The sequence below is a fragment of the Saccopteryx bilineata genome, chromosome 7, assembly GCF_036850765.1.
Source record: "Saccopteryx bilineata isolate mSacBil1 chromosome 7, mSacBil1_pri_phased_curated, whole genome shotgun sequence".
Lineage (NCBI taxonomy): Eukaryota > Metazoa > Chordata > Mammalia > Chiroptera > Emballonuridae > Saccopteryx > Saccopteryx bilineata.
The window spans coordinates 61,108,188-61,121,570 of NC_089496.1; the positions used below are offsets into that span (position 1 = coordinate 61,108,188).

The 13,383-nt window shown below is 56.2% G+C and overlaps 1 protein-coding gene across 2 annotated transcripts in view; it reads right to left on the reverse strand.

The window, feature by feature from the left end:
• The window catches only part of HERC2 (HECT and RLD domain containing E3 ubiquitin protein ligase 2), a 124,085-nt gene that overhangs the window by 30,907 nt on the left and 79,795 nt on the right, over positions 1-13,383 (reverse strand). For both annotated transcript variants that reach the window (XM_066239227.1, XM_066239228.1), the window contains exons 51-64: positions 12,018-12,126; positions 11,758-11,897; positions 10,529-10,719; positions 9,403-9,508; positions 9,229-9,320; positions 8,549-8,724; positions 5,797-5,908; positions 3,518-3,599; positions 3,271-3,414; positions 2,551-2,641; positions 2,085-2,262; positions 1,831-1,912; positions 1,577-1,748; positions 854-998 (exon numbers count right to left, since the gene is read on the reverse strand). In XM_066239227.1, coding sequence (XP_066095324.1) covers positions 854-998; positions 1,577-1,748; positions 1,831-1,912; positions 2,085-2,262; positions 2,551-2,641; positions 3,271-3,414; positions 3,518-3,599; positions 5,797-5,908; positions 8,549-8,724; positions 9,229-9,320; positions 9,403-9,508; positions 10,529-10,719; positions 11,758-11,897; positions 12,018-12,126 — 1,820 coding nt within the window. The remainder of the gene's footprint in view (positions 1-853; positions 999-1,576; positions 1,749-1,830; positions 1,913-2,084; positions 2,263-2,550; positions 2,642-3,270; positions 3,415-3,517; positions 3,600-5,796; positions 5,909-8,548; positions 8,725-9,228; positions 9,321-9,402; positions 9,509-10,528; positions 10,720-11,757; positions 11,898-12,017; positions 12,127-13,383) is intronic.

Genomic DNA, 13,383 nt, shown 5'->3' on the forward strand with positions numbered 1-13,383 from the left:
GCAGGACCATCCAGCCACCCCAGGGAACCCCATGCACACCTTGGTCGTAGGAGGGAACCGGGGTCCCAGTGGCCCGGCCAGGAACCCATTTCTTTTCCTCGTCAGCGTTATGTCAAAACGAAACGAAACTTAACACTATGCAAGGACCTGCTATACGATACGGTTCACTGGGGGTCTTAGAACATGGGCACCCTCCACAGATAAGGGAGGACCAACGTAATCCGCTTCTCGGGTTTACAGAACTAGAAGATACAACTCATCTGAAAACACCACATCCACGTGCCTGTCATGGCTGAAGAGCCTGTCAGGGCAGGAGAGTGACCACTACCTGACAAGGACAACTGTCCCTATGTGCAGTCTGTGCACCTTCTGCAAGCTGTCAATGTCCATGAAGCATCGTGAGAGCCTCGGCAGTGGGGGTGTCTGCCGGAGTGACCTCCCCCCACGCCCCAGGGACCCCGAGTCGGGAGGCACACTCCACCAGAGCACACGCAGTCCCTCGGGGACACTCCCCTGGGCGCCCCCACCACCTGACAAGGACAACTGTCCCTATGTGAACTCTGTGCACCTTCTGCAAGCTGTCGATGTCCATGAAGCATCGTGAGCGCCTCGGCAGTGGGGGTGCCTGCCGGAGTGACCTCCCCCCACGCCCCGGGGACCCCGAGTCGGGAGGCACACTCCACCAGAGCACACGCAGTCCCTCGGGGACACTTCTCTGGGCGCCCCCGCCGCTGAGAACCGGGTAGACGCACGCAGCAACCACAGCCCACCGCCCGGGTCTCCAAGTTCCCAGACACACCTCCTCTCGTCACCAGCTGCCCTCCCGCCCCGGCCGTGCCACCCCGCAGCTCACCTGTCCGGCGTCCGTGACCGCCAGGCAGTGCAGGGCCCCAACGGCAACGTGCACGATCTTCCTGCCCCGCAGGCCTTCCACCACCTGTGGCTTCCGCACGTGCACGTCCGAGCCGTGGCCCAGCCGGAAGTAGTCGCCCTTGCCCCTGCGGGAGGTCGACAGTGAGCCGGCAGGGCCTGGCAGCGCCCCCGGGACCCGCCCAGTGTGTTGGGACACAGCGCCCGCGGTCGTGGACGTCAGGCTGTCGGTGAGCATGTCACTTCTGCCTGCGAGCTCCTTCCGTGTGCTTTCTCACTCAAGGGACTGACGTGCTGACGTCAGTTTCCATAGACTGAAGAAACAACCACCGCAAATGCCTGTTACAAGCCCCCCACTGGTGTCCTCATTTCCCCAGCTGCCTCTGCCTCCGACACGCAAGCTAAGGCCCATCACTGTCCGAGGTCCGCTGGGTGCCCCGCTCCTTCCTGATTTAACAGAATCAGCTTTCGAAAGAAACAGATAGGAGTGTTCTCAGGATCAAATAAATGAGACCTGTCCCCGCTCCAAGTGGGTCAGCGGGCTCTGGCATTCTGGGAAAGAAGGGACCCTCCACGGAAACCTCATCTCAACAGGCAGGACACAGGGGCCCCCGCTGCTCTGTCCTTCCAGACAAGACAGAGTCACCCCTGACCCCAGGCTGAATGAGCCGGGGTAAAAGTGCTGGGGGCGGCGGGGTCCACGTACCACGTCCACACCACTCCGGACTTGGTCAGCGCCAGGGAGAACTGGGCCCCGCACTCGATCTGGCAGACCCCCTGACCGTTCAGCCTCTCGATGTTCTGGGGGACGTTGCAGCCCTCGCTGCCTCCTCGGCCCAGCTTCCCGAAGTCACCATCGCCCCAGGAGAACACCAGACCTGGGCGTGAGGGGACTCGTCAGCCAGCACTTCCTGCGTCCTCGCCCGCCCAGCTGCCCAGCGGGAGGTCCGGGTGGCTCACCTTCGTCCGTCAGCGCCAGGGTCTGTGCGTCCCTGCTGCCGCAGGCCACCTGAATGACCCTGTGGCCCAGGAGGACCTTCACCTGCTCAGCCACAAACAGACGCGGAGTCAGCTCGGGCGGAAGCCGCGCAGAGAGGCCGCTGTTCCCAGGCCAGCACCCACATCCCACGCGGCCCCGTCCCAGAGCTCCGCCCGCCTCCCCTGGGCACCGGCAGGCAGTCGGTGCCCCGTGAGTGGCAGCAGCGTGCAGTCACCATTTTGGGCTTCAGCTGAGTGGTGTTGTCCCCGTGGCCCAGCCGGCCGTACTCGCCCAGGCCCCAGGTGTAGAGCTCCCCGCTGGACGTGAGGGCCGCGCTGTGCGAGCTGCCGCAGGCGATGTCCCGGATACGCTTGGTCTTCAGGGCCTCGATCAGCCGCGGCTTGTCGCAGTTCCTGGGGCGGGAGGACAGCGCCCGTGACCAGCCCAGCTTGTGCGGAGGAGGAAGGAAGGAGCGTCTACACCACACCCCACCTGTACACCTATCTACCTGCGCATGACCGAGCTTCCTATAGCACACGTCAGGCCAAGTGCCGCTCACAGCTTTTAAATACACATTCTAAGTTCTGTTTTCATCAACGACGCACTCTATTTCCTTCCCCACACAGTAACGGCCCGAAGGCACTCGCCACCGTCCCCAGGCACAGGCTCTGGTCAGCAAGTGATGAAAGAAGGGCCCTTACATCCGGCTGAAGTGTCCCAGCTTGCCGTCGTCACCTTCGCCCCAGGAAAACACCTTGCCGTCCACGGTCAGCGCCGTGGCGTGCCGGCCACCTGCAACAACACACAGGGGTGACTGTCAACGTGGTTCAGAGTCCTCAGACAGAGTCCTCAGAGTAACCACCTGCTGCTCCTGGACTGTGGGACGCACCCGGTGAACGTGTATGGGATATGCTAAGTACACAGGACTGACGTTTCGGGGGACAAATACATGAAACAAGTGCACTTTTATTAGACCACAAAGTTTAAATCCTAGACTTTCGATACTTGCTATCTTCAGACGGAGAAAGAAAAATAAGTGTATCTGTGATCAGGCAATGACCAAGTGCGAGGGCCATCGAGCTTTGGAGAAACCACCCCACAGTGGAGCCGTTCCAGCACAGTACTGTCCCGAGCAGGTAGGGCCTGCTCTGCCCGGACACTTCCGCTCGGGCTCGCCCTGGCCGGGAGCCCCGCCCCTCAGGACTGTGACCACGCCCCAGCCGGCTGCAGGCTCTCAGTCCCCCCCAGAAAAGCCTCGTGGTGAAACAGTAATTAAACTCAATGCCAAGTGGAGATTTAGTTTTCTAATTTGATTCTGTAATAACTAAATCAAACTTGAAAAAAACTATGAGGACACCTTAGAAAACTCACTCAAGGGCCCCGGGCTGATCCACCTCCAAGCACCGCCCCCGGGCAGGTACCTGAGTGCACAGCCACCTTCTTGACCACGTAGCTGCTGAGCGCCGTGACCTGCCGCGGGATGGGCACAGTGCCGCTGGCCATGCCCAGCCCCAGCCGGCCGTTCGTGGCTTCTCCACAGGCATACACCTTCCCCTCCACGGTGACTGTGGGAACCAGAGTGGGGTCAGGACTCACTTCTCACAACGCAACAACTCTCGTTTTAGCTAAGCGTAACGTACCCCCTTTTCGATGTTAGAGTAACTGTACCTGCAAACAGACTCTTAGAACCACCGGCCACCTGGACTACGTTCAAGGCAGACAGTGTCTCGGAGAACGAAGGGACCTTTATCTAGAACAGGATATTTTATCAAAGCAAAATAAGAAAAAAAAGATAGTCTTACTTACAGTCTTCAAATTATAAGTAATCTTATTAGACACTACAAGGAGTTACTGTTCATTTGCACGATGAGGCTAATAAAGAGGTTACAGTGGTACCTTGAAATACGAATTTAATTTGTCCTGTAACCGAGCTCGTAAGTCAGTCAACTCGTATATCAAACTGCCAATACTGGACCCATGCGCCAACGCGCCAACTAGCGGCAGCTTCCCGAATCACAACTCGTATCTCAGAATTTCACTCGGATCTTGAACAAAAATATGGACAGAGTTGCAGCTCGTATCTTAAAAATAACTCGTATGTTGGTCTGCTCATATCTCAGGGTACCAGTGTACTTTCTCTTAGGGATACACACTAACACATTTTAAAGATGAGTTGATGTACTGAGATTTACTTTAAGGTAAGCAAAGGTCTAGGTGCGCAGGAATAAAGACAAAGACACAATCATCTGCTGGTAACTGCTGGTCCAGGGTCTCCAGTCCCTGCCCTTTCCACTTGAGCATGTTTAAACATCGCCATCGTTACAGGTGACAAAGAAAACACATGTAGTGTAAGGAAACAAACACACACCTGGTAGACGACCTCTTATTCCCAGTCATGTCCTGCTGTTATTTATTCTGACATCTCTGACAAATCACAGGATTAGCTTTCCATGTAAGTTTAAAATTCCCAAAGCCCCTTCTAACCCCCGTGTGTCAGAAATTGTCACATGACCTCTACTGGCTGGGGGAAAAGGTTTTTGCTATAACCAGAGCGCCACGTCGACCCTGCACGCGCTCACTGCACAAGGGCTCGCCCTCGGGACTCCCGAGGCTGCCACCACAACCGCAGCGGACGCGCAGGGCTCCCTGCCTGCTGCCCCCCTGAGGACCCAGGGCCGTTCAAGTGAAGATACAGATGCACTGTGGTTGAGAGAGACTAAAGAGACACGTCTGCCGCTCCTGCTCAGCGTCTCTGCAGAGCAGGGCAGAGGAGGTCCTGAGATGGGGCCGCTCACGGAGGAAGTGTCTGCAGGCCCCGAGATGTACAGAAAGGGGTTTTGTGGCTCCTCAGTGGAGGGACACAGGGACGTGAACTCAGCACTGAGGCACCCTCTGCCATGGCCACTCTGCATCACCCCGCACTCACCCTGCACCCCTACAGCAGCACTGCACACGGTTTTGTTCACGGTGAGCAACATGTTTATATAAGGTCTACCGGAAAGTTCTGTCCGTTCCTATCACAAGTTTCGACACGTAAGCACATGTTTATTTGGCACATGTGTGCCTATTTTTATCACTTAATGTATACATACTGACGTAGCAAATTAACTAAAACAATGTTGATTCACGTTCGTCTAATGTGTGAAGCGATAGTGTACCCAGGGCTACTACTGATAAAGTTCATTTACGCCACTGTATTGTATACAAATTTCAACAAGGAAGAAATGCTACAGAAGCATGTAGAAATTTATTGAAAGTGTTTGGTGAAGGTCCAGTTTCTGATAGGACATGCAGAAGATGGTTCGAAAAATTTGAAACAGGTGATTTCGACCTTTCTGATAAGCCACGTTCTGGGCGACCATCTTTGATCAATGATGATGTTGTTAAGACCATGTTGGAGCAAGATCCTTTTCTGACAACATCGGAGGTCGCAGAAAGACTTAATTCAGCTCAGCAAACCATTTCCGACCATATTCGGAAGATAGGATTGGTGTGGAAATATATTATTTAATAAAGTTTATTGACGGTAAGAAAAATTTGTATTTTGTTTTATTCCAAAAACGGACAGAACTTTCTGGTAGACCTTATACGTTAAAAGCAATACAAACGTCATCATCGTCTATAAGTGTCCTCTGTGCTTATCAAGTCTTTTCTAGTTCAAGAAGTACTAAGGCAGCTGTCTCTACAAAGCACCATTTTCCAAAAATACAGAGGCCTTTTCCAAAAATACAGAGGCCTTTCAGAAACTAAGTTTAACAATGTGAATTCATGTCAGAACTGCTTTAGAAAAGTCAATTTCAGAAACAATGTATAGAAGATAGAACCACCGCAGAAACTGTGGAAGAGGTGTGGCTGTGGCTGTGGCTGGGCCTCGGGGACAAAGGCACAGCAAAGTTCCCGCTCAGGCACGCGGTGACAAGTGACACAAACTGCAGGCAGAGGAGTACCTTAGAGCCTTTCAGCCCGCCAAGCTGGTCCTTGTCGTTCAGTCCCCACACAAACACCTTGGTTCTTATTGTGGCCGCCGACTCCAACCCTGCAGCTTTCTTTCTAATGAGGCTAACCAGAGGGAAAAGACAAAAATTCAGCATTAAAACATGTTTAAAAACAAAAAAATAAACCCTAGTTTGTTGGCTCAGCAGTAGAGCGTCGGCCCGGCGTGTGGAAGTCCCGGGTTCGATTCCCGGCCAGGGCACACAGGAGAAGCGCCCATCTGCTTCTCCACCCCTCCTCCTCTCCTTCCTCTCTGTCTCTCTCTTCCCCTCCCGCAGCCGAGGCTCCATTGGAGCAAAGTTGGCTCGGGCACTGAGGATGGCTCCATGGCCTCTGCCTCAGGCGCTAGAATGGCTCTTACTGCAACAGAGCAATGGCCCCAGATGGGCAGAGCATCGCCCCCTGGTGGGCGTGCCAGGTGGATCCCAGTTGGGTGCATGCAGGTGTCTGTCTTTATGCCTTCCCTTCTCACTTGGGAGGGGAGAAAAAAATAATATAACAGGCGTCGCCACAGGATCTCTGAAGCGCTCTAACACAGGCATGTGCCCCAAAGCAAATGCCACCTTCGTCCCTCACACCCTCTGCCCAGCACATGGGCCGGCTGTGCTGATACCCCCTCCCAGCCCCCCGGAGGCCTGCGGGCAAAGGCTCCCCCCACCACCTGGCGCAGCACACCGCCCCCCCGCCCCCAGTGAATCACAGCGCAGTCAGCAGAGTGCTCCCGCTCTCAACCTGGACGGACCACCAGGCGCACGAGACAGTGTCAGACAGCCCGGCTGACAGTATGCCGTCACGCGCTGAGAACAGGCTTCCTGTGTGTTTGAGGTCTTGGCTTTTGTGCGCTCTGCTCTATTTTTACAAACTACGATGGAAACCCCAGGCTCTTCCAGAAACCAGGTTCTAGACAGGCAAGATTCTGCTCGATATTGACTTTATAAGGGACCCAAGCTTTCTTGAACCTGAAACAATAAAATGTTCAGCAAAGAGGACTGTAAAACATACACCACACCATCCTGTTTCCACAGGAAACTCATTCGGGACAGATGAGAAAGAATACTACTGGGACATCAGACTAGAGCAGGGGAGTCAACCTTTTCATACCTACCGCCCACTTCTGTATCTCTGTTAGCAGTAACCTTTTCTAACTGCCCACCGGTTCCACAGTAATGGTGATTTATAAAGTAGAGAAGGAAGTAACTTTACTTTGTAAAACTTATAAAGCAGTTACAGCAAGTTAAAGCATATAATAATAATTACCAAGTACTTTATGTTGGATTTTCACTAGGTTTGGCAGAATAAATCTTTATCAAACAACTTACTATAGTTAAATCCATCTTTTTATTTATACTTTGGTTGCTCTGCTACCGCCCACCATGAAAGCTGGAATGCCCACTAGTGGGCAGTAGGGACCAGGTTAACCACCACTAGGGGGCGGTAGGGACCAGGTTGACCACCACTGTACTAAAGTATGAACTGTGATATTTCAGGTAGAAAATTTAAATATTTCTATTTCCCTTTTTTTTAACGGTATTTTCCTTAACATAATATGTTTCTCCATTAAATATTACCCTAGAATTAAATCAAATAAGTTTTGAAAACTCAACGAAAGTCGTCTAATGTCCTTACGGGTGTCGAACCACTCTCAGGTGGTTCACAGGATCGAACACCTGCTTCCAAAGGTGAGACTCTGCAAGGGGCAGTGCCCGGACCGCGGGCCTCACCTCCCACCACTGCCCTGCCCCGGACCGCGGGCCTCACCTCCCACCACCGCCCCGCCCCGGACCGAGGGCCTCACCTCCCACCACCGCCCCGCCCCGGACCGAGGGCCTCACCTCCCACCACCGCCCCGCCCCGGACCGAGGGCCTCACCTCCCACCACTGCCCCGCCCCGGACCGAGGGCCTCACCTCCCACCACTGCCCCGCCCCGGACCGAGGGCCTCACCTCCCACCACTGCCCCGCCCCGGACCGAGGGCCTCACCTCCCACCACCGCCCCGCCCCGGACCGAGGGCCTCACCTCCCACCACTGCCCCGCCCCGGACCGCGGGCCTCACCTCCCACCACTGCCCCGCCCCGGACCAAGGGCCTCACCTCCCACCACTGCCCTGCCCCGGACCGAGGACCTCACCTCCCACCACTGCCCTGCCCCGGACCGCGGGCCTCACCTCCCACCACCGCCCCGCCCCGGACCGCGGGCCTCACCTCCCACCACCGCCCCGCCCCGGACCGAGGGCCTCACCTCCCACCACCGCCCCGCCCCGGACCGCGGGCCTCACCTCCCACCACTGCCCCGCCCCGGACCGAGGGCCTCACCTCCCACCACTGCCCCGCCCCGGACCGAGGGCCTCACCTCCCACCACTGCCCCGCCCCGGACCGAGGGCCTCACCTCCCACCACTGCCCCGCCCCGGACCGAGGGCCTCACCTCCCACCACTGCCCCGCCCCGGACCGAGGGCCTCACCTCCCACCACTGCCCCGCCCCGGACCGCGGGCCTCACCTCCCACCACTGCCCTGCCCCAGACCTCACCTCCCACCACTGCCCCGCCGCGGACCGAGGGCCTCATCTCCCACCACTGCCCTGCCCCAGACCTCACCTCCCACCACTGCCCCGCCCCGGACCGAGGGCCTCACCTCCCACCACCGCCCCGCCCCGGACCGAGGGCCTCACCTCCCACCACTGCCCCGCCCCGGACCGCGGGCCTCACCTCCCACCACTGCCCTTCTCGTCCTCCTCCTCCTCGTTGTCCGACGCCAGGAAAGGGACGGCCGCCAGGTCCTCCTCCTCGGCGCGGATGCGGCCCAGCAAGACGAGGCCGTGGATCTTGCAGTCGATCCCTGAGCTCCGGCACTGCTTGATGGCGATCTCGACGTACCTGTGGTACTAGACACACGACGGGGGCTGTGCTCGCGAGGCCTGGACGCGCCAGAGGCCTGTGGGGGGCGCAGGACGTGTGGGACAGGGTCCGGGGGCTGTGTCACCCCGGGGCGGCACATCTGAGAAGGGCGTGCCTTCACAAGAAGTCAGCTCCCCGGGCAGGGACTCTCACTGGCTTCCACACTAACACAAACACTCAGGAGAGCCTCCCGGAACGACGGCCAGCCTGTCTCCTGGCTTTCTTGAACCGAGGGGTATTGAGAAAGGAGTTAAATGTCAGGTAGTTCACGGTTTTAAACCCTAACGAAGATGTCCGAGTCTCTACCAGGTGGAGAAAGCAGCACAAGGAGCCCTATGATCCGTGAACAACTCTGCTCACATATGGATTACCACCAGGAAGGGGCAGAGGTCACGAAGGGGGGAAATGGACTCACAATCTGTACAGACATGGCGAAAGGGGTCCCCTCCTTGTCACTGGCATCCCACCCCCCGGAGTACTGCTGTGCCTACCTCTGTGCAGTCACTCAGAAGGGACACCGTGGTGTCCGTGGGGTTGATGTTGATTGTCTTCAGTTCAATGAGGTTATTTAGGGAATTTCCACCTAGGAAAGAAAAAAGAGAGATAAAGGATCACACAAGGAGCTTTTCCTTGATGCCAGAAGACGCTTTCTGAATAAGGAGCACCTGACACGACCACCAGGGAGGGCATGTAGCTGCTGTCCGCGGGGTCCACGGTCATCTTCAGTCTGTGAACAAGCACGTCTGGGAAAATCTCCAAACGAATCCAATGCTTAAAAAAAAAAAAGCATTCTTAGCAAAATTTAGCTACGTTTTAGCTACTAAAATAGTACCACTGAAGCCTGAATCTACGTGAGATTTGTGACGTGCACACACAGTGTGAGACAGATGTGCCCTCAGGCCAGCAAAGCAGAGCATTATACTCTGTCGCTGCTCAGGAGACACAGTGAGCTCAGGCTGCACCCCAGGGCCCCTTGACACCCGCCCAGCAGTGGGTCAGAGGACACACGAAGGTCCAGACGGAGAGAAAGTGCCTCGCTCCAAGTCCAACCTGCGTGTCCCCCGGACGTCACCCACACGGGAGTGCACATACGACAGCACTCCACAGGTCAGCGTGCGCGTCGGCACGTATGAGGGACACCTGTCATCAGAGCAGACTGTGAACCAACACTTCACACGGGAGTAAGAACAACACGCTCCTGCCGCTCCTCCTGGGCCAGTCAGAGAGAAGCAGTCAGCTACACTGTTTCACACGGGAGTAAGAACAACACGCTCCTGCCGCTCCTCCTGGGCCAGTCAGAGAGAAGCAGTCGGCTACACTGTTTCACACGGGAGTAAGAACAACACGCTCCTGCCACTCCTCCTGGGCCAGAGAGAAGCAGTCGGCTACACTGTTTCACACGGGAGTAAGAACAACACGCTCCTGCCACTCCTCCTGGGCCAGAGAGAAGCAGTAGGCTACACTGTTTCACACGGGAGTAAGAACTTCCTGGGCCAGTCAGAGAGAAGCAGTCGGCTACACTGTTTCACACGGGAGGAAGAACTTCCTGGGCCAGTCAGAGAGAAGCAGTCGGCTACACTGTTTCACACGGGAGGAAGAACTTCCTGGGCCAGTCAGAGAGAAGCAGTCGGCTACACTGTTTCAGACCTCTGACAGCGAGGACTGGTGGTGCAGTCAGAGTAAATGACAGTGCAGAAGGAGCGCAGACGGGCACCCCGGGTCAGCGCACAGGCCCTCAGCTCTCGGGTGGCGCTGGGGGAAGCCGTTGGCGAGCGCCCAGCCTGCCTCTACCTTGCCCTGAGACCCCGATGACTGCCAGCAGGGCTCGCTGCCATCGATGAGGCGCGACGCCTGGTTCACGGAAGACGACACGCTGAGGCTCTTCACCATGCGGGCCCAGCTGTCCAGCAGAGTGCCCGGCTGGCTGCTGGGGCCCCGCTTCAGCTGCTTCCCCGCGCGGCCGCAGAAGATGGCCGACTGTCCTGGGGGTGGGATCAGACCGGGTCAGAGCCTGGGCCGCGGGGCCCCCCCACAGAGACGGCACCCCCCACACACAGAGACGCCCGCCCAGAGCTGCTTCTCCCCCGAGGATGCGCACGTGTTCAAACCCAAGGAGCTACTAACGGCTCCTCCACAGGGTGTTCTGCACCAGTTCATGAGCTCAAGTCCACCCATTCGAGGCTAGGATTCACTCCCGACCCCCCGGGGAGCGTCTGGCGGGACACTTCCAAGGGTGTTCCGCACCAGTTCATGAGCTCAAGTCCACCCACACGAGGCTAGGATTCACTCCCGACCCCCCGGGGAGCGTCTGGCGGGACACTTCCAAGGGTGTTCCGCACCAGTTCATGAGCTCAAGTCCACCCACACGAGGCTAGGATTCACTCCCCTGACCCCCCCGGGGAGCGTCTGGCGGGACACTTCCAAGGGTGTTCCGCACCAGTTCATGAGCTCAAGTCCACCCACACGAGGCTAGGATTCACTCCCCTGACCCCCCGGGGAGCGTCTGGCGGGACACTTCCAAGGGTGTTCCGCACCAGTTCATGAGCTCAAGTCCACCCACACGAGGCTAGGATTCACTCCCCTGACCCCCCGGGGAGCGTCTGGCGGGACACTTCCAAGGGTGTTCCGCACCAGTTCATGAGCTCAAGTCCACCCATACGAGGCTAGGATTCACTCCCCTGACCCCACGGGGAGCGTCTGGCGGGACACTTCCAAGGGTGTTCCGCACCAGTTCATGAGCTCAAGTCCACCCACACGAGGCTAGGATTCACTCCCGACCCCCCGGGGAGCGTCTGGCGGGACACTTCCAAGGGTGTTCCGCACCAGTTCATGAGCTCAAGTCCACCCACACGAGGCTAGGATTCACTCCCCTGACCCCCCGGGGAGCGTCTGGCGGGACACTTCCAAGGGTGTTCCGCACCAGTTCATGAGCTCAAGTCCACCCATACGAGGCTAAGATTTACTCCCTGACCCCTCGGGGAGCGTCTGGCGGGACACTTCCAGGCGAAAGGCGATGTTACCTGGCTCGTTGATTCTGCCAAACGTGTGCCTGGTGTTGTGTTTCCGGGTCTTGAAACACATCTCACAAAAGTCGAAGTCATCACAGTTCCTGCACTTAAATCGAGATCCATTGACGGGAAACATCTGACAGCCGTCGCACCTGTTTTTTAAAACAACCCATTGAATTGATCAGAAAAAGACACCATCGCTTACCAAACTCCACTCCCCAAAAAGACCCTCCCCCCCAAACAAACCTAGCAGTGTCGAGAGAAACACTCACGTGACCCCCGGGTGCACACTGGGCACCAGCTCCATCTCTGACAGCAGCCCCGTCCAGTGAGACTGCTGGGGAAAGTCGACAATGACATCTTTTCCGTTGGCACTGAAAGCTAGGACAGGACAGAAACAGCCAGAAACACCTTTGTCACCAACAAGAGCCGAAAAGTAAAATTGAAACTGTATCTCCCCATGTGATGTTACATTGTACCGACTTATCTTCCACAAGGAGAGCGTCTCTCTAGAGCCGTGATGGCGAACCTTTTTATAAAAACCGTCCACTTTTGCAGCGCTGGTCAACCTGGTCCCTCCCGCCCACTAGTGGGCATTCCAGCTTTCTTGGTGGTGGTGAGGGCGGCGGCAATGCCGCGACTGGCGATTGGCCAGCCAGCAGCGACCAGTGCTGAAGCCAGGTCCATCAGTAAGTGGAGGCTCCTTGCAGTCTATTTTCTACTGTTGTTTGTCTGAGATTTCCCCCAATACTGTACAGTTTGTTTGATTTGAGTTACACTGTATCAAATACCCTCTCTGTACCTCCAGGAATAAAAGTCATGTTGATAGTGTTAAAACACCTCTTGCCCTTGGGTGGTGCACTCTGCTACTCAAAGCATTCGCTTCCAAACCAAGTTTCTATTTTTGAAACTGGCCTGTTTGATCTGTAAAGCTTTTAATAACCTCTTAAGAAACATATTAACCTCAAGTGCATGTTAACTCGGTCATTTGTTCTTAAGTAACCTGTAGAATGCGCCCACCCACTGGGGGGCGCCCACCCCCTGGGGAAGCGCCACCCCCTCAACCCCCACCCACCCCCTTCCTCTTCGAATCTCAGCTGTGAGAGGGTAGCCATTTCCTACCAGGCTCAAAGGAAAGGAAACAAAGCAGGATCTCTCTATGATGACAAACAAGTTTACAGATACAATCAAAGCACCTGTACATTTAACTACTCATCCATCCACTTGTTTAAGGACATACCATATCAAGTATGCCACTTGCCTGCTCTAAAATCTCAATGTTACATTAAATAGAAACTCAGGAGAGGTGTGTCTCCAGTCCCTAACTCCTCTCCTCTGCACATTTCTATTCTTAAATTCAGTCCCACATGTTTATAAAGCCCGAGGAAGAGAAAAACAGCCCCCGGCAGAGGGCGCTGGCCACTGAGAAAAACATGGGACAGACAAGGGTACAGATGGTGCCAGACACAGTCCCGTGACCGACAGGTCGAAACAGAGACAGAACCCTCTCAGGCACCTCTGACCAAGTCCAGGTCAATCCAAACCACAAACAACCCAATGCCCCGTCCCGGCTGCCGTGAGCGGCCGCCTCCTTGCCAATCGTAACTTCTTCCGGCCTTCTAGAAAGCACACCTGAAA